This window comes from Corticium candelabrum, chromosome 12 (genome assembly GCF_963422355.1).
Source record: "Corticium candelabrum chromosome 12, ooCorCand1.1, whole genome shotgun sequence".
In the NCBI taxonomy this organism is placed as follows: Eukaryota; Metazoa; Porifera; class Homoscleromorpha; order Homosclerophorida; family Plakinidae; genus Corticium; species Corticium candelabrum.
In genome coordinates, this window is record NC_085096.1 from 5,403,826 (window position 1) to 5,424,554 (window position 20,729).

At 40.9% G+C, this 20,729-nt stretch overlaps 3 protein-coding genes across 3 annotated transcripts in view; all 3 read right to left on the minus strand.

The window, feature by feature from the left end:
* Window positions 1–705: 705 nt before the first annotated feature.
* LOC134187861 (uncharacterized) lies at window positions 706–16,687 on the minus strand. The gene is made up of 9 exons (XM_062656029.1): window positions 16,583–16,687; window positions 12,676–12,881; window positions 9,468–9,588; window positions 9,203–9,397; window positions 4,941–5,242; window positions 2,556–3,591; window positions 2,344–2,487; window positions 1,728–2,255; window positions 706–1,109 (listed from the first exon to the last, which is right to left on the minus strand). Exons 1-9 carry the CDS (start codon window positions 16,665–16,667, stop codon window positions 775–777), a joined length of 2,952 nt encoding a protein of 983 aa, XP_062512013.1. The 5' UTR covers window positions 16,668–16,687; the 3' UTR covers window positions 706–774.
* An 80-nt stretch (window positions 16,688–16,767) lies between these two features.
* LOC134187632 (ankyrin repeat and protein kinase domain-containing protein 1-like) lies at window positions 16,768–18,090 on the minus strand. The gene is made up of 3 exons (XM_062655784.1): window positions 17,187–18,090; window positions 16,825–17,131; window positions 16,768–16,780 (listed from the first exon to the last, which is right to left on the minus strand). Exons 1-3 carry the CDS (start codon window positions 18,088–18,090, stop codon window positions 16,768–16,770), a joined length of 1,224 nt encoding a protein of 407 aa, XP_062511768.1.
* A 348-nt stretch (window positions 18,091–18,438) lies between these two features.
* LOC134187793 (cytoplasmic polyadenylation element-binding protein 1-like) overlaps window positions 18,439–20,729 on the minus strand; it is a 7,857-nt gene continuing 5,566 nt past the window's right edge. The window contains exons 5-7 of the mRNA XM_062655952.1: window positions 19,512–19,710; window positions 19,356–19,450; window positions 18,439–19,103 (exon numbers count right to left, since the gene is read on the minus strand). Coding sequence (XP_062511936.1) covers window positions 18,921–19,103; window positions 19,356–19,450; window positions 19,512–19,710 — 477 coding nt within the window. The 3' untranslated portion in view covers window positions 18,439–18,920. The remainder of the gene's footprint in view (window positions 19,104–19,355; window positions 19,451–19,511; window positions 19,711–20,729) is intronic.

The following is a 20,729-nucleotide window of genomic DNA, read 5'->3' on the forward strand; positions in this document are numbered from 1 at the left end:
TGTCAAGATTTTATCCTCGGATACCTAGCGTCTAAACGCCCCCGCAAACTTGAATTTAGGTAGAAATTTTTCAAGTTCTTCAAAACGAGGAATCGTTGGCAAGTGCGATTTTACCTGTAGTTATATTGCGTTATCTGCCACGTTTTGGCAATAGATCGACTTTTGTCGAGCTTTGAGTGCCTGACAGCCGATATCGTCGTACTTGACTAGGTCATTGCGCATGGATTTGATACGTCGTATAAGGTTTGTAACTATAGAGCAAGTATAGCGTTTGTTTTCGACTTCGAACGGTTACTTTCTACGGCGAAAACGGGCCCTTTGCAAGCCGCACGTGACGGACAAGATTCCCGGAAGTTGTCATCGATATGACTTCGGTATCTCAGAAGAGAAGCCATGGAGGTGCACGTCAAGGGGCAGGACGTCGCTGCAAGTGCACAACAAGTGTTATGAAGACTATTAATTAAACTGTCGCAAGACATCTATAGTAGGCTCCTAGCTATAGGCATCCTAGCGAGAAGTTCCATTGTCTGCGTACCGGAATAACCACTGCTCCTTCGTCAACAGACGTGTCTGATGCACTAATACGCGTTCTATCGTCACGAAACGCCATTACGCTGTCCTAGGAGTCCCGATGTAGGTTTGCGCGCGAAGTGTGACACGCCTAGAGCGCACAAGCATGCGCACTTGTGCGCTCAAATCTTGACAGTGTCGCTTTAATCGAGATGAAACTGCATGTTAACAGCCACTACTATACATGCACTCTTACCAGATCTGCTACCAATTAACAGACACTATTTCCACATGTTTCACAAGTCTTTCTTCAAAGATTTCATTAGCTTGTCTTCTCATACCCATCTTCAACATCACTGCAATCAATGATCCATTGGTAGCTTTCCTGTCTAAACTGTCTGCCCATTCCTCCAACATCGCACGACACTGAATGAAAGGTCTGTCGTGGCGCTTTTTAATCTCTTCTGTCTTGGCAACTTTAAACTGATCTGGTGCTAGCAAGGCAGCAAACTCCTCCCACTGTGCAAGCACTTCTCTTGCCACAGCAGATATATGTTCTGATTTCACCTTGCTATGACATCTTGTTGACCAATCAGTTTCTATACACAAATGTGACAAATTAATTAACACATTTACATGGTAAATATTAAATAAATATTCTCTGAATACCATAATTACCCATATAGTTGACCACATTTGTGTAATATCATACATCACACATAATTACCTATATTTTCGTATTATCATACATAACATTGAACATATATCTAATGAGGAAATGATTCGAATACCAGATATGGCTCTGATTCACATCATATTTACATGAATTTCACTCGTAAATTTTTTCTAAATATTTACGAATAGTCAAACATGGTGTAAATTTGTGAATTCAATTCAATATATAATATTAATACATTTACTAATGGTCTAAATGCTTGACGAATGCATAACATAATTGATCTCTTATTATCTAAATATATAAGAATGTATTTACCTTATAATTTAACCAAAATATGATGCAATATATAAAGATAAACTGAAACCATCTACTGTGAATTCAACTACAGGTAAACTAATTATATATATGACAACATGTGTACCAAGACCACAAGACATCTGCATGATACATACTGTCTTCCTTGTGCTAATAACAGCACAACTTCAATCCAATACATGAATTTATTCTATGTATTGGTTTTTATGTTACTGCAGCTTACCAAAAGACGATTTGTTAAGCTGAGAGGGTGAGGTAAGTGTACACTCCATATAATTCCGGTCACCACCAATCATAGGATGACAACAGATTTTTATCAATGCTCTAACAGTTGCTCTGTTTCTTAAACGGTGCCTCCATTCCTCAATCAAGTGAGTAAGTTTTGTACAATCTGGTTGATCCAGAACGTCCTTCATAACAGTGTTTCTCACCTCCGTAAGTGTATATCTATAGCCATCACCTTGTAGCATCAACCACCCTATTTGCAATGACATTTTGGCCACTTTCTCATATGCAGAAACAAATTGGATATCACTGTTTGTAACAACCCTATCTAAGTCAAGATGTTGGTAACTTTGTCTCAAGTCAGATGAATTTAATGAAGGTTGCACATCTTGTTCAGCATCAGAACCTGCAAGAGATGAATCCACTCTGGTAACAGGCTCTTCCCTCTTTACCACATCTGTAGCATTTCCAATATAAGACATCTGAATGATGTTGGACAATCCAGTTTCAACCTGAGGAGTTGACCCTAAATATATATTATAATTCAGACATAACAACAAATGGTTATAATATTACTGCAAGTATGTACGTGTATGTCGTATGTAGTTATATACCTGTACTGGCATTGCGATTAGCATCCTTGTGGTCTAACGAGCTCGATCTATCATGATTATCAAGTGTGACAGCAACTGTTTCATGAAGTTGCCGTGACTGGCTGGCATACGCTAACGTTTGGCGCTGCCCATCACATGCCATGTCTGCATATCAGTTGGAAACCAATCTTAGCAAAAAAGGCAACAACATACAAATAAGGTAAAGAAATTACCTGAAACGTTATTTTGCTGACTACCAGTTGAAACAGCATCAGCTGTTTGTATAGAAGTCGATGATGGAGAGAGAAGACATCGACTACTATTCAGCATAAACACTGGGGCAAAATCAGTTACACCAACATCAGATGTTTTATCAAAAACAAAGTCTGTTCTAATATATGGCCTATCTTGCACGACCAAATTTCGAATATCTGTATAGAAAATGGTCCGACTCAAATCAGAATTTGTCTTTGCTGTCCATCCATGTGCACTTGAAGGCATCTCGACAGTCACTCGTAATTCTTCTTTTTCTCCGCAAGTTAACGTTAGCTGTGTGCAACACCTGCATTCCAATTCACGGCCAGTCATTTTCATATCTTCAAAAATTTCATCAGTAGGCTCGGGTCGACTTTTTGTAAGAAACAGCGTAACACAAAATTGGTCTGGAGTCTTATGTGTAAACAGCAAGGCACAAACTTTAATGTAAGATTTGCCTTTACAAATTGCCTTAAGCATGCAAATATGAGAAGTTTCAATGTGAATGAAATCTTCCCAAAGAGTCATCGTCATGCCGTTAGCCACATGAGACTCGTTAACTGATGTTAACTCACAAAGAGATGTAAAGCTATTGACTGTCGATGCACCACTGTGAAATAAAACTGTGACCTTACTGCCATCACCATCAACAAACAGATGATGAGACATCAAAATTTCAATAGGCTTCCGAAATTTGAGGTCGTGAGGAGTGATCTCCAACATGCTTGTCACAAATTCTGTGCTGTCCAATCCAACTGAGTCAACAACATGATAAACTGCAGCTTCAATGATTGTGTCCGACAGCAAAGCACCTGAAGGAATAAAAATAAATTGCTCATTTTTTGAACAGCTTAGAATGCCACCTTGTGCTGAAATCGTTTCCTTGACAGAAAATGTCTGATAAAGTTTGACATTCTTGCCATCTCCAAGATCTAATTTGATTGATTTGACTTCATTCAACTCCATCTTGAATTTGCGAGAAATTACAGAAACAGGTTGTACGTCATCCATAGGCTAATGACAAGAAGACATTACTTCAATAGCATAATACAAGTACATTACACGCAATGTATTCAAGTGAAATAAAATTTCAAATAGCAAAGCACTAAAAGTGCCTAACACTTTGCACTTATCGTATGACAATGTACATCATGACAACATGTTTCATAATGTAAGATGATGAGCTGTGGCAGCAATGCCTTCAACGTGCTTCTTTGTTGTTGCTATATGTTATGATTATATTCATCATCAAAATCTTGTGAGTTGAAAATTGCCTCAATCAAACGGAGCATTCGATAATGCCACCTTTTCGCATAAAGATTTCTTTGCAAAAAATGAGTCAATTTAAAGACATCATTATATGATTCAAATCATATTTGTGTTGTAACCAAGAACTGTAGTAACCAAGTGGCACCAACCCACACATGCACCCCATCCATGCACACACACACACACACACACACACACACACACACACACACACACACACACACACACCCTCTTGTTAGGTCACATCCGTAATCATGCAGTAGACTTTATTCACCCCAAGTAATCTCTTGGTTCTGTTTGGATATTGATAACAGAACTTCATACGATTTCCATAACCTTGCTGTTAAGTTCTGGTAGCAGTGACAACAAGATTTGGCTGTTGTGTTCCACGTTCTGTCATTGGTGATTGACAAGGCCTGCCTTGTTTTGTGTTGTTAAGGCGCAATCAGGTTGAGAACACTGTAGGTCGGTCTGATCTGATACTTGCTTCCTCTTAGCTTTCTTCCTTCCTCTTGTCTTTCAACATCTTTTCCATTAATTTTCACAGTTTTCCCATTCAACTCCGTAACTACAGCGTCCACTATGGATCTCTACTTAGCACGATCCTAGGCACTGTGCATCCAATCGCTGTTGAGCTCACATTTCTTCAAACCATCACACACACACACGCACACACACACACACACACACACACACAGACACACACACACACACACACACACACACACACACACACACACACACACACACACACACACAGACACACACACACACACACACACACACACACACACGCACACACACACACACACACACACACACACACACACACACACACACACACACACACGTGTCTTGTTAAGTGTTCACAATATAGCAAATATCACGTAACCCTAGATGTTGACCTCTTTGCTAACCGTGTTAATGAATTCCCGGATGTTTCATATGCTTTGTGCTTTGATGGTAATATAAACTACAAAGTTAAGTCATGTCAACCTGCCCCACCCAGGGACATCTATTAGTGCAAGATGTGCATCAGGTATGGGATATTGTGAACCAAGCACAACGTTGCAATTAGATAACAGTAACATTACCTTGCAGTACTGTTGCATAATGTTAGCAGCATCACTTATATCAGATGACTTCAATGCATTGATTAGATGCTCAACAGTTGCTTCAGACGGTGACTTCTTGCTGCACCACTGATTCAATAAAGCCAGTGTTAAGCCTTCTCCTTCTTTCTTATCCCAATGGAGACGTTCTTCATCATCTAGTAAGTGTGAGCTGAGACGTTGTCGGTCATCTGCCCTTTCAGTTTGGTCTAGAAGTTTGCATACTTCAATGACATGCTGATTAAGATCAACTACAAGATCTTTCACTGCAGTTTGAGAAGTCACTAAACATAAAATTAATTTCATGACTAACCAATCTCCAAGTTGCTAAATTTGAATAATGAACACTTAACAAATATAAAATAGCAAACAACAAATACAAAAACAGACAAGGATACAGTACATATTACAAAAGCAGATACAGACAGACAAACAGACAGACAGACAGACAGACAGACAGACAGACTGACTGACAGACAGATAGACAGACAGACAGACTGACTGACAGACAGACAGACAGACAGACAGACAGACTGTACGTTTTTTAGTTTGATAGAAGTTATGTGCTATTGGGACAGTAGAGTTGCTTAGTTGTGTTGTATGTAGATTTCAATGTCGAAAATATATGTATTGGACAGACAGACAGACAAACAGACAGACAGACAGACAGACTACAGAAATGCAATTCAAATATGGAAAAATAGAAGGTCGTGTAAATACATCTATGATATGTGATGAGTAGTTTTTACAAGTTTCCAAGCCTTGTGGTCTTGGAGTAGGTAAATATGAAAGTAGCTTGGAGAATACTGAACAATTGCAGAGGTTTACAGTGGCCCACATGTACTATAAATTGGGATTTATCAAATATATGAAAAACAGACAGATGAAAATCCCACTGTTATAAGCATGGCATACTTAGACAACGCGTTTCTTCTAGATTAATTTGATGCTGTTTCAGGTCAGCATTTGCACCAATTCGGCTGGAAATTCGAGATAGCAAATGTCATATCGATTGCCCTTTACAAAAGGAAAGTAAATCACTTCTAATTGGCAGTAATATCCGAGTCTTCAACGAAGGCACAATACTGTCAGGGATTCCTATTGGTCGCGAGAACTTTATGTCAAGAACTTGTGTTGAAAAAAAAAATTGTGCAGGAAGGAAGTCCTGTGACAATCTGGTTCAACTAGATGATACACAAAGTGCAATGTTGTTCTTCCGACACACACTCATTGATTAAGCTATCTAGTGAGACTCGTTCCTCCAGATGAATTCCAAGCTGCAGCAAAAATTCACAACTGGAAGACAGCTCGACATTCAGCAAGCTGCTAAATGTAGATAATATCACTACTAAGTTATGAGCTTTAGCCATACTTCCCACAGTGCTTAGCCAACCGATCTCATTAACAGACCCTATCAACTACAAATCGCAAAATTTATTGAATCCAGGTCAGGCACTGACGAACCTATGATGTGACACCAAAAAGTTACAACATCGTCTGTCAAAAAAACTGGTCAGGGCAAAAGTGTTGCATATGACTGAGAACACTTCAACAAAACATCCTGCTTTATAATGTCTCTCCAAAGAAAAGGGATCCAGATCCTGGCTGGACAGCATTTCTAGTTCACAGAAGCTTGCACTTTCTTCGGATTTGTTCCATTTGGCAGCTTTTGTTAGGCTTGGTCTTTCAATGCCATTGCCTCTGACAATTGACACATACATGCGAATGTGGAAAACCACTGAATGATGAAGGTTACCACCTGATTACATGTAAAACCAGTTATGGATCAGTTTGGACCAATATTCCATGTTTTCAGCCTGGTCAGATTGTCTAAATCATGTCCATCTTAACCATATCATAGAGCCGAGACATACATATAGCAGCTCCCAAGCCAGACGTGGTCGCAATTATCATTCAAAATGCGTTTGAATTCAATGTTGAGCTAGGTATCCATAGCTCACCCCTGGTGTTCTGACATCATTCATTCTAAGAAATGCAGCACAAAGCAGTGGATAAGTGGCTCTAAAGAGAAAGAAAGAAAGAAAGAAAGAAAGAAAGAAAGAAGGGAAAGTACTGCTCAGAAAGACATCCAAGTGGCACTCTCCCTAATATGGTCTCTTGTGTTTGAACACTGGACATTGGAGCAAAGAAGGACAGCAGTTTCTGCATCACAAATATCTCAACAATCAAGAGATGACAAGAGAAAACAAACAGTATAGATTTCAAACCTTACTGGCAACAACAACTGGTCGTGACATTGCAGAGATGCAATGCCAGCGATATAAAAAGAAGATAAACAGGATGACATGCTCAAATTTAGAGGCTCATTACGTAATTTATACAGAAGTCAATTGCACACTAAATAAGTTAGCACTGTAAAACGGCCCTAGTGGTCCTATATAGTATTGTTCTGAAAAGACAGTAGCTTTAGCTATATATAGATTGTAATAGCTTTGATATTTCAAATATATGTTCTATGACAGACAGACAGACAGACAGACAGACAGACAGACATGACTCGAAGAACCTTTCGCAAAATATTGGCAGTGCCATCAATAGTCGATGAAAGGTGGAAACAGGAAACCCTTCCTATCAAATTAGAATGATTCGGAATGACATCGATGGATGCTATTGCTTCATCTGCGTTTTTGGGAGGATGGATGCATACTCTTTCAAACTTGCCTACTAGCTTCCCTTACTTGACTAACAATGTCTCACTCTTGCTTTCAACAGATAATATCTTGAAGATCTCGGCCGATATTCATCATGCTGTCAAGTCTACTGGTTGTAATGATTGCCAATATCTAATTAAGTTTGTCAAACAGCCCACGAAATTAAAACAAAACTATCTAGTCAACTACATGAGGCAAATGTAAATTCCTGCCTGGAAACTGCGATTTCACAATCAGATAGAGCTGCAGCTAAATTTAGATCAATAAGACATAAGGGAGCTGGGTCATGGCTGGAAGCCATTCCTACTGAAGAGATTCTTGCACTTAAGCCCGACGAATTTCGTTTGGCAGCATCTCGGAGGTTGGACATACCTGCACCTTTTGTCAACTGGAACATCCAGTGTGAACATGGCAAGTTGGCAGATGAATATCATCTTCTTACATGCAGACATGGAGGTGGGCCTGCGTGGCAGCATGATGAAATTGTAAATGCATGGAGCACTTGTCTACATGAATTAAAGATTTATCACAAGAAATAACCTCGACATCAGTACTCTGGAAATGAGAATACACGAAACATAGTTGTATACAACTCTGGGTGTAGCTATGACCTTGATGTAGCCATGGCTCATCCTTTCAGCAAAGACACTTTACAGCAGGCAGCTTTAGAGGAAGGTTGCAGCAAGAAGGGAGGAAAGGAAGATGATCAAATACCCAAAAAATAACTTGCCGGCAATACATCAAGCCTCAATTTCACTCCTCAGGTATTCAAACATTTTGGAACTTGGGGATCAGAAGATACCAACTATTTAATCAAACTAGCCAGAAGATCAAGAGACATTGAAGCGTATACAAATGAAGCTGATTTTAGAGGTTTTTGGAAGAAAAATTCTCAAATAATCGTACAACGATGTAAAGATTGTCATCCTCCACAAGCTGACTCGTATCTCCCCTGGAGAAGTAGATGAGAACATATACGATAGAGACTATCAAAGTACCTTGCATTAAACTAGAACTGAACTCGGTAGCTTGTTTGCATTTAGTATTAAAAATGTAACATAGAGTTTGTGTTTCAATATATGATGATCGACAGACAGACAGACAGACAGACAAAAGTCTATTCTTCCTTTACAACAGCACATCTATTGCTCCTCAATTGCCTACACAGATTTCTCCATAGCATAGTTGCTCAAAATACAAGTCACAAGTCTCTAACAACAAACAAACAGACAAACAGGCAGACCGGCAAGAAAAGAGACAAACAGACCGAGACAGAAACAGGCACACAGACAGACATCATTTGATAGCAGATTAGACTATTAAAGGTATTACGTCTTTCACTTTAGTTAAATACAACATGTTAGATGTAAACATATTGAAATGCTCCTAATTATTGTTAATGAACACTAAATTATTGTTAATTTCAAACAATAGATATCATTGTAGCAACAAACTCCTACACATCATTTTGATCTAAACTGAGATAGAAACAAAACGTAGATATGTTAAACATAACTAATACTTTTTTTAGAAAATGTAATACAGCAAAATGTGCTCATAATAGTTCTATACCTTCCCCTTCATATGATTCTCCTTTACAAACAAAGTCAGTTGATTGAACATCAAGATTAGAAGCTTTCAATACGTCTTGAGTTTGAGAAGATTTCTGTGTAACTTCAGTATCTAAGATTTTAGAAACATCAGAAACATCTTTTGTGACGTCAGTTAGTAAATCAGATGGTAACTGTTGTAGCCCATGAGAGGTACCTGTAACATTGTATAAATAGAAGAAATGCTAAGAGCACAACGAATGCACTGACCATTGATGTTTCTATACCTTTAGTATCCTTCAGTTCTATCTTCTCACTGTCATCTGTAGCAACATGGCTAAGTGTAAGAGGGTCACCGAGTTGTCTATGAGACACTCTTTGGAGGTCATAAGACGTGTCATACAATTTCTACAGAATGACACCTCTTGCAATTCATTCATAAAACAATTTAGTAACTACTACTAGCTACAATAAAGCAACACTAAAGTGCTAAACCCTCGGCTGCTAGCTTTTAGGTTACGGAACATGCAGCTGCCACACCATTTAGTCTCGACACTAGGCCATCTACTCCTTTCGTGATCGACTACCTTGTGTCATTCAATGTCATGATCACATGACCAAAAACAATTTACACCTGAACTATACCTTTTCTATGTTTCATGCCAGTCTGATGCTGTTCAAGCACCATTTGGCTGTATTCATTAGCAATCGCTCCATTTCCTGTAGAGGAGTCGCCACCTACTACTGTATAACATGTTATTTTATTCTTCGTAAATTCGATGTGACTTTTCTTTACCTAAATTAAGATAACACCTAAATTTTCTAAGTTCTGTTCCTCACGTTCAGAAGGCACCAATAGAATGGAAGTAACCTGAATACTTCACAAACTCCCAAAAGTTTTGCACACAGCGATGAGAACTGCCTGCTTGGAGAAACAACGAGCCTTCCAAAGAAACCACAAATGCAAGAGCCACAAGGTGCACCATGTTCATGACACCATAACTTGTGGGCAAGCGGTACTTAGGGTGCGTTCGAATACTAGTTCCAGTTCTAGAACTGGAACTGCCAGAACTGTCAGAACTGTTGGAACTCTTGCTAGCAAACGAACGCTTAGAATTGTCAGCAAGTTGAGCATGCGCAAAGGCTCATACTTACGGTAAGCGTCAATACGAAGTAGCATGACGTTTCTACTCCACTTGTTGTAGTCTGTTCGAACATCAGCAGTGCTTTCGCTTTCGGTTTTTTGGAGCTGCTCGCGCCAAGAAGGTCACTGTAATCAGTTCCAAATGTCGTTTCTTCTAGTGTTTGCCAAGCCGATGGTCGCCACAAGTGTTCACTAAACCAACAAGAAGGTCTACAACGGCCTCGGCATCTGTACCCGTCATTTCACTTCGTTAACCTCCGGGAATTTTGCATTTAGGGCGTGACAGTTCTAACAATTCCAGCTCGCTAGGCAGAACTGTTAGAACTGTTCTAACAGTTCTAGAACTGTCAGAACTACCAATCGAACGCTATAGAACTTTACTCCCCCCTACAATTCCAGTTCTAGAACTAGTATTCGAACGCGCCCTAAATCTCACATGATGCCCAAATTACTTCTAGTTCTGCAGGGACATAGCGTGACCTCTAGAAAGGGGGGGAGGGATAAACTTCACAATGCTACTGGGCACGCCCACTTTTATGAACACGCCCCCATTTATTGGCTTCTACTTGACTGATATGGTAGAATCAGTGGCAGATCCAGACTGAATAAGAGGGTTGTGTATAAACTATATACTTTGGTCCTCACACATATTTACAGTCCACATTTCTTATGACCAAGCCTACAAATGATGGAGTTATAGCCCGATCTAGTCCATGCCACGATACGCCCTTGAGTTCTGCCACACCAAATGTGTGCCTCGTCATATCGAAATTAGGTTACACCAAAAGGTATTTGCTTTGGAATTACCAAAATTTTAAACACTAAAATAACACGATATACAGTACATCCGATCATGTATTTGCAAATCAGCACGGCATGTATCAAAGAAGATGGACTATTACACGCACAACACAAGTCAACCTATCCATGCAAGAAACTTTGGGTTGAGTCAGTGAAACAGTGAACCACCTGTGTTTGTTTAGTTAGAAACAACTTACTAAGACAACTGTCAACATCCACTCTCGTGACAATTTAACACATTCAACCATATGGTTATACCGTCCACATCCGGATATCAACATGTCCTCATTCATCTGATGGTCTAATGGTTCGGTGGCTGGGTCATCGACAAAACTCACTACTGTCACCAGAGGCTCCTCCTCGAGTCACACAATTACAAAATTACAAAAATTATCAGAATTACAAAATCCCTCTCAGATTGACTAGTGCTATTGCCATGAAAGTACAAAGAAGTGAACATCTCCACTATTGCATGAAACCTGCAGTCAAACTTCCCTAATGCAAACCTCGTGAATCCGAGCCTTGCTAATACGAAGTACCTTTGGTGCCCTGCCCTGCCTTGCATACACAGATCCTATTTATTCTGCCTGATCCGGGTTGCTGCCACAAGCGGTAATCTAGTTTTCAGCATACGTGCATATCTGACTATTTTAAATCCTGATTGGCACATTATTTAAAAGAAAGCGGTCGTTGCTACAGTGTTTTACCACAAATATGAGATGTACGTAAAGACATACATAAATGCACCAAAAGTCTGAGTGTCCCAGGGAAGGTCTGAACCTCCAAGGCTACGCGTTTTGACTGAGCCTATATCAGGGGTGGCCAACTAGCACTATGGCGCCACATGTGGCACCAGAGGCTGGTCTTGGGCACCAAGCAAGCAAAAGATTTGGCCCCAAGACTTGAAGCCACTCAAGCAGATAGTGACGTCACGACTGTGACTGAACAGTGGTAATTCCGTGAACACAAAGCATCTAATCACAATTAACACAAATGTAAATCACAGCCACACCTCGTGTTAGCCTACTAAAATTTTAGTTACACGTACTGTATCCAACAATTTCGTGGATGTAGACGCGACTTGGCTCACAACGCGAGATAAATGCTGACTCTGCATGTCTGTTTACCTGTCTGTCTGCATGCATGCGTGTACGTATCATGACGATACATAAACACATGAGTACGTATGTACATATAAATGTATGTACGTACGATGTATGTATGTACTGTACCGTATTGGTAGTTTCTAGCCAGTCTCACGCAGGTGTGTACAAGTAGGCGTGTCATTTCCGTTTGGCACCAGGATGTGTTCCTGGTGCCACACCAAGACACCAGCCTTATACGAACTTGGCCACCCCTGTATATATGGCTCTGCGTTTTGGTAATCCAAACAAAGCCTGGCACGGGACTGTTTGAATTGGCGAGGTTCTACTGTACATAATTTCACACACTGACAAGATTTAAATTTTCTATGACTGCGATGCAAAAATTGCTTAGAAATGTAAAACAGACACCCATTTTAGTGTAGACACATACACATGACAATTTACCTCTTGTGTGGAACTATAACCAATTGAAGCACGACTACTTCCATAACCACTTGAAGCATGACTTGAAGCATAACCACTTGAAGCATGACTACTTGAAGAATAACCACTTGAAGAATAACCACTTGAAGAATAACCACTTGAAGAATAACCACTTGAAAACCTTTCTGAACTAATGAAGTCCTCTGCCTTACCATCATCCAACAATCCTAAATAAAAATTGTCATTTTCAATCAAACAAATCACTGTCAACAGTCCTGTTACTAGTTATCGTATGGGCACGTCGAGGATATCGTTGTTATTACCCGAGGGGAGTGGCAGCTAATTCCCAGAGGAGTTCGCCTCGGTATTTATTGAAGTATTAGCTGCCACTCTCCCGAGGCGTAATAACAATGATATCCGAGACTAGCCCATGCGATAAGTGATTTGTATCATGCAAGGCCATTGGTTGCTTTGAATTCCTGTTCATTTTGAGCGTTCAAAGTAGAGTTGTGTGTACGTAAGTCTTACTTCTTATTTGGAGTTCAATTGTTTTGTCAGTAACCGTTTACTGTAAGTAGTTAGATGTACTGCATTTACCGTTACTAGCTCATTAGAGGCATATCAAATCATCTGCGTGTCACTGAAACCAGCTGTGTTGTGCTGTTGATCATAGCAACGAGAGGGTATACGCGTTTCCCTTGACAGCGGGAAAGTATAAGCGCATTCCAGGGTACAAATGATTTGTACCCCCTGTATGGACCAATCAGGGTTGTCAAAACCACGTGACATGATACAATATACAATAAACCATGCATGATTAATTCCACAGTCATGTAGTAATATTCATTGTGCCTACGTAAGGCTAGTGCTGCGTTTGGAAATCTTACTAGACGTCTTTGCAACAAACACGAGCATCAGCATAGCTACAAAAGTAAAATTATATCGGTCAGTGGTGATAACCACATTACTCTACGGATGTGAGACCTGGACAGTGTACCAAAGACACATCAAACAACTCGATGAGTTCCACACGTACTGTCTTCGTAAGATTGCAAATGTGAAATGCCAAAACAAATTGTCCAGCACCGAGGTTTGAAGAAGTGTAATATGTCAAGAGCAGAAGTTCTGCTCATACACGCTTAACTTTGTTGGTGTAGCCACATTGTTCGCATGGATGATGATAGACTCCCTAAGACAGTGTTTTATGGGTAACCGAAGAAAGGGTTTAGACCAGCTGTGTGCATGACTGTCGAAAAAACTTTGCTTCAAGGACACACTGAAAGCAAACATGAAATCATGTGGCATCACTGTACCACACTGGGAAAACATCACACTTGACAGAACTTTATGAAGATCTTACTGCAAAATTTGACCAAGTATTTGAAGACAAACCCCGTTACAACAAAAGAGGGAAAAGCAAATAACTGTACTGTAATGTCATCAATGAGTGGCAACTACGTCTGTAATATGTGTGGCCACTACTGTTCAGCGTATATTGGTTTAGACACAGACAAAGTCATAATTGAGTTTAGTTGTATCGACAACTCGTTCCATCATATATGTGCCTTTGTACAGAGTGGTTAGGGAATAGGGTAGAAAGCATGGAATTCCCTGGAGGATATTGCAGACAAAGCACGGCATCACTGGTATATGCAGAGTTGATGAAAGTCTGCAGCATGTGCGACTGATACATGAAGTCACTTCCTACTGACAATTTATCTGTGGAGAAAGCAACCAATTCAGAATCAGAAATATGGCTATCAGTGATGTCTTCCTTTGTCTACTATTCCCAACCACACTGTACAAATGCAAATAGTTTTAAAATGTTCTAATAAGAGCCCTAAAGCTAAATGCACGAAAATACGGTATATATACCGCCGGGTTTCTGCCACGTCAACCCTGCACTGCCTGTCACCTCTCCAGGTCAGGTGCAGCGCCCGAGGCGAGTTCCGGTTGTGGGGCCGGGATATTGCATGAAGACGATTGTGCAGCCGGCTTCGGTGTTCCGCGCCAGAATTACGGTTCGTGCCGGTTTGCTTCTGGTTCGTGCTAGGATACTCCAAATGCGAAGACTTCGCAGTACAAATGGTGACTTACAAAAATACAGAGATGCACAAGCGATGAAGCAAATTCGTTCAGGCGTGGAATCTCCGGCTGCAATACTTCGAAAACGGCGATAGCCCGAAGATGATGGTGCTGGTGTACGGCTACGCATCGTCGGCTATTCTGTGGTGTTATACAATTGAGACATTGGCAGTATCACGAAAATACCGGGTCATAGCCATCCATAACCGGGGAACGAGCAATTCTGACCGGAGTGGCACCGAGGACGACTACACGGTCAAGTCCTTTGCCGTAGATCTCCATAACGCAATGTCGGCGCTGGGGTTGAGTGGGGCAAGTCCTCTACCTGCACAACTGGGTCAGGAGCATCCACCAAGCGGTGGATGGCGCTATCACAGGTGACTGACAAGAATCTATGCAAAAAAAGTTTGAGGGCTTCATAGTTACTACTATCAACTTAACACTGAAGTGTGTGTTGTGATGGTGAATCGACATCACAATTGGACTCAAAAGTCCAAAATTCTGAAGAAATTCTTCTTTAGCACTAAATTCGCCATCAATTAGAAAACCTGACTTCTCAAAAGTTGCCAAGTGAAGAAAGTGACCGACCAAGTCTTTACTACGATTGCAGCTGCTAATAAAAGCAATACCAGCTGATTCATAAGCCTCTCGTACACCAAGACCTCCATGTTTGATGGCTAGTGTTGCTTAAAGCCAAGCTTCATCCAAAAGAGATGAATGAGTTATGACCTCAAAAGAGTGGCACAAGCCTATGTCAAACAGCATTAGTTGTTGAGTTGCCTTTCCAAGAGCGAACGTACAAAGGTGATTGCATACCTAGACTGTATATTTCAATTGTCTTGATCACGGTCGCAAAACGACGACTACCTATACGAGGCCTATATACGTAATCTAAACTACTAGGAAGTTTGCATGTTTACTTCCATGACAGCTAGGGTTCCAACAAATACGTATTATTATTGTCTAGCTAGGACTCGGCATTTCAGTAGACGGTCTGAAAACTCCGTTGGACGTGTTACTCACGAATGCGAGGCGCCTACGGATACCGTACAACTAATATGACCAGTAGAGAAAGACAGGACTGTCTATTGCATTCATTCATTAACGGCATTTGCCATGTCTACTCTCACACAGCACAACTTCTCCTCTTCTGATAATGAAGAAATACATGATTATGTTGTCTGTAAAGCTGCTTCCAAGCCACTCCTGATACCAACACCTACTTGACCATAAGGTAAAAATATGTCTGTAAGACGTGCTCTAGCAGTTGCACAACATAATCGACTTGCAAGCCTCCATAGAGTCTCTCCCACTAAAATAGGCCAGAAACTTCCCAGTTTCTACTCTAAGGCTGCGAGTGGAGCTCCTACAAGCCATGGCGTTGTACAAGCAGGTAGTTTTCTGGCTAATATTGTATTATCAGAAAGGCGAGATTGTTCAAACAGGATTGGACTGTAGGTGCTATAGTGCCACTTATTGAATCCAACAGGCATTGAGTTCTAAGCTGAGATCCACCTGAACTAATACCTCTTGGAAAGGACTGAAGCCCTAAGAGAACGTGTGTGTGCGTGTGTGTGCATGTATATATATATATAATTTAATTTTTTAATATTATATGGATATTATGTAACCAATCACTTCACATATATGGCTAGAAAGGCACTCGTTACACAAGCCTAGCTTGGAACATCAAGGTCTCCTCTCAGATACAATATCTAACATAACAATACTTTCAATAAAACACTAAATTGCAAATAGTATGAGTATGGGCATAGCAGATAAAGTCAAACTCATTACTTCATTTATATTATTAATATAACTTGTTATAATACATGGAAAATACCTGCACGATTCAAATTGTGTGCCATTTGTTGAAAGTGCACAGCTGGAACGCATTTAAATGCTGATCTGTTTCTAACTTTGATCATGAATTCTGCACCATGGCTGAGAAGAAGACAAGCAAGTCTTGGTTTGCCTCCAGCAAGAGCATAATATAAAGGTGGTTCTTGATACTTGTGACCCTTAGCATTAACTGATGCTCCTAGTGCAATCAATAACTTACACATGTCAAAACGAATGTCAAACTGTTCTCTTCTAACTGCTAATGTGAGAGGTCGAATATCACAGCTATCTGATCCATTGACACTTGCACCATTTTCTATCAACATCTTACATGTCTCTATTTGATTTCCATCAAGTGCTGTTACAAACAATTCATCAACATCCATCATGTCAATCCATTTAGACAAATTTCCAGGAAAAGACTTTTCTGCAGTTGCAATGATCTTGCTCAACACCCAACAATTAAGTTTATCATATTGGACAGTGAAAACTTCCAAACCTCGACGAACGACTTGAGTCTGTATTGAAGTGTCTCCTGCTTTGTACAGAGCTAAACAAAGTTAAATGATGCTAATTAGAAGGGAGCTGTACCTAATAATTCAAACCTTTACAAATGTCTTCAACCTGTTTTGAGGTGAGTCCTGCTTTATAGAGAGCTATACAAAAGTCAGGTAATGCTAATTGAAAAGGTGATACATTCTGTCCATTAACAGCAGCAACATCTGCTCCGTGAGATATCAACGATTTTGCAATTTCTACTTTATTGTGTGTACATGCTATGTGTAGTGGTTGGTTCCCATCCTCGTCAGCTACATCAATGTCAGCATCACGATCCAGTAAAATGTCACAAAATTCAGAACGGAGTGTAGATCCACCAGCTGCACAATGTAGTGGCGTCTTTCCATCATTGTTAGAAGCACGAGCGCTAGCACCATTAGAAAGTAACAAACGAGCAGACTTGATTTTACTATTCCTACATGCTAGATGTAGTGGCTGGTCCCCATTTCTATTCGCTGCATCAACCTTTGCTTCGAACTTTAACAAGATTTTACTCACTGCAGGATCGTCTCCTCCAAATCTGTTTGCGTCATGTAGTGGTGTATATCCATCCTTATCTACCACATTGGTATCAGCGTCATGATCCACAAGCAGCTGCACAAGATCAACAAATTGTTTTCGAGCTGCTAAATGCAACGGACGTTCACCATTGTCGTTTCCTGCATTCACAGTAACGTCTGTTAGTAGCAGACGAACAACATCAAGAGAAGTCGGATCACGTGACGAAATCGCTCTCTCAATTGGCATATTGCCATATTCGTCTCGAGCAGCGACGTCCGCCCCACGATCAAGTAGAAATTTACACATCTCTACATTACTACGATTAGCCGCATGGTGTAGAGCTGTCCGTCCTATATCATACGTTATATTGACGTCACCTCCCCTGTCCACTAGGTCCTTCACTTTATCCCACTCTTCACGACATGCAGCCTCAGCGACATTCCCTTCCATTTCCGACGTCTCAACAAGCTTCTTCACTCGGCGAGCCTTTCAACAAGCAAATAGCAGAAACTTTACGTGACGGTGACACACCACGCCACCGGAACAGATCACACAAAGAACCCGGAACAAGGACTAGACAAAATCACGTGACACACCACATGCAGACAGACCACACGCACGCGCGCACGCACACGCTTGCACGCGGGCGCAGTTTCGATGCTCACGGTATATTAGACACGCAAATATCCATCACGTGATGTTGACACATCACGGAGAATCGGGCCGAAAACAAAATCACGTGACACACCACGTGACAAATTACACATTATACACCACGCGAAGCGACCACACACACACTCTCAATTTCAATGCCCACGGTATATATTTCTGTCGTTCTCTAAACACAACGTGAGAACTCAATAAAAATTCGACACATGATGAACAATAAGCAGCGGCCACTAAAAGAGAATCGAGCTCCTTCGACAATATCCAAACTCAACATCGTCTAGAAAAAGAACGTACTAATACTGTCACTAGCTGAGATGAGATATTCTGATCATAAATACGGCAACTCTACAAACTTAGTCTAACAAACCAAAACCCCTGCAGTCGGTGGGTGCATAAACAGCAATTCAGTCATCGCCATGACGATGACTCAAAAGTGGCCCCAGACAAGCTAAGCACTAACGAAAAGGTAAAATCACATGGGGCACACAGTGGCACTAGACACCAAAATTCTTAGAAAATTTGACACATAAATAGAGTAAAAATTTTTGACTTAGACTTTGGGTAGAACGGGTCCTCAGTGGTGTGAGGACTTGAGTGTTGGTTGGTGCTGTTTATCGGCTCTTGCTTGAGCGTGAGAGTGGTTTGTGGTGTCGGAGAGATTCGACGGCGTGTTGCCATTGCCAGCAGGTGCGGCAGTAGTATTTGAAGCATTGGGGATCGCGGCAGAAGAAGGGGCCAGGGTTGACGTGACACATGCCGCACATGGCGTCTTCGAGGTATGGATCGACCTGCACCTGTAGAGTGAGGGAGGGTAAGTTAGAAGTTGGACTGTGGGTTGTGTGTGTGTGTGTGTGTGTGTGTGTGTGTGTGTGTGTCCGTGTGTGTGTGTCCGTGTGTGTGTGTGTGTCCATGTGTGTCGTGTGTGTGTGTGTCCATGTGTGTCGTATGGGTTGTGTGTGTGTGTGTGTGTGTGTGTGTGTGTGTGTGTGTGCGTGTGTGCACGCGTGTGTCCATATCTGTCTGTGTTCATCCTTCATTACTCTTACCCTCTTTTGAAACTTCGGAGTCTTGATCTCCACAAATCCAGCCTGGACAGCTTTCATAAAACTTCGTTGACTTCCAAACGTCACCCTTCCCGACCCTATCACAAACCCACTTCACCACACCACACCAACCAAACATGTACACCATACTCCACATACCAATCGGGTACTTATGCTTGTCTGTGTCAATTCCTGCATATACCACACCACCAAACAGATCGTTCATAATCAAGGAGAGATCATCGGCATTCAATAGTCCGTGTAAGCCGCCGACAAAGACAGTTTTGTCAGGATCGAGTCGATGTGAAGCGCATCGGATGGAGTTGCTATCAGATATTACCCATGGAATAACCTGCACCTAAAAATGAATTGTAGAATTACTAATGTGTCTATGTATAGACAGACAGACAGACAGACAGGTGGATGGACAAACACAGACAGACAGACAGACAGACAGACAGACAGACAGGCGAGTGGACAAACAGATGGATAGACAGACACACAAGAAAGATGGACAAACAAACACAAACAAACAGACAGATATATAAACAGACAGACAGACAGACAGACAGACAGACAGACAGGTGGACGGACAGACAGACAAACAGACTGGAGAGAACAATTATCAACAGTGTTACAACATTGCAATACCAAGAATATTGCAAGAAAACTACGATGCTATTTATCTATGAGCTCTAGTAATGTAAAGAACTATCATACTCAGTTTTGCATGTTAGTTTGCGAGATGAATTGCACTTTATTGGGTCTCTGGAACATTTTACATAGCTTTGGTTGTAGTAGCATTTATTTATGAAAATATATGAAAGACAGACAGACAGATGGATAGCCAGGCACACTAATAAACAAACAAGCAGACAGACAGACAGATAAACAGACAAACATACAAACAAACAGACGGATAGACAGACAAACAAAGAAGCAAACATACAGACAGATGAATAGACAGAAAACAAAACGAACAGACAGACAGAGAAACAGATAAATGGATAAACAGACAGACAAACAAACAAACAGACAGACAGACAGACAGACAGACAGACAGATAGATGGATAAACAGACAGACAGACAAAGAGACAAACAAACAAACAAAGACAGATGAATAGACAGACAACAAAACAACAGACAGATAGAGAGATAGATAGATGAATAAACAGACAGACAGACAGATAAACATACAGACAGATAGATAGACGAACAAACAAACAAACAAACAGACAGACAGATGGATAGACAGACAAACAAACTAACAAACAAACACACACACACACACACACACACACACACACACACAAACAAACACGCACACCACGTTGACCCCGTGTAACCCGCTCTATAGAGAAATTATGTCACACTTG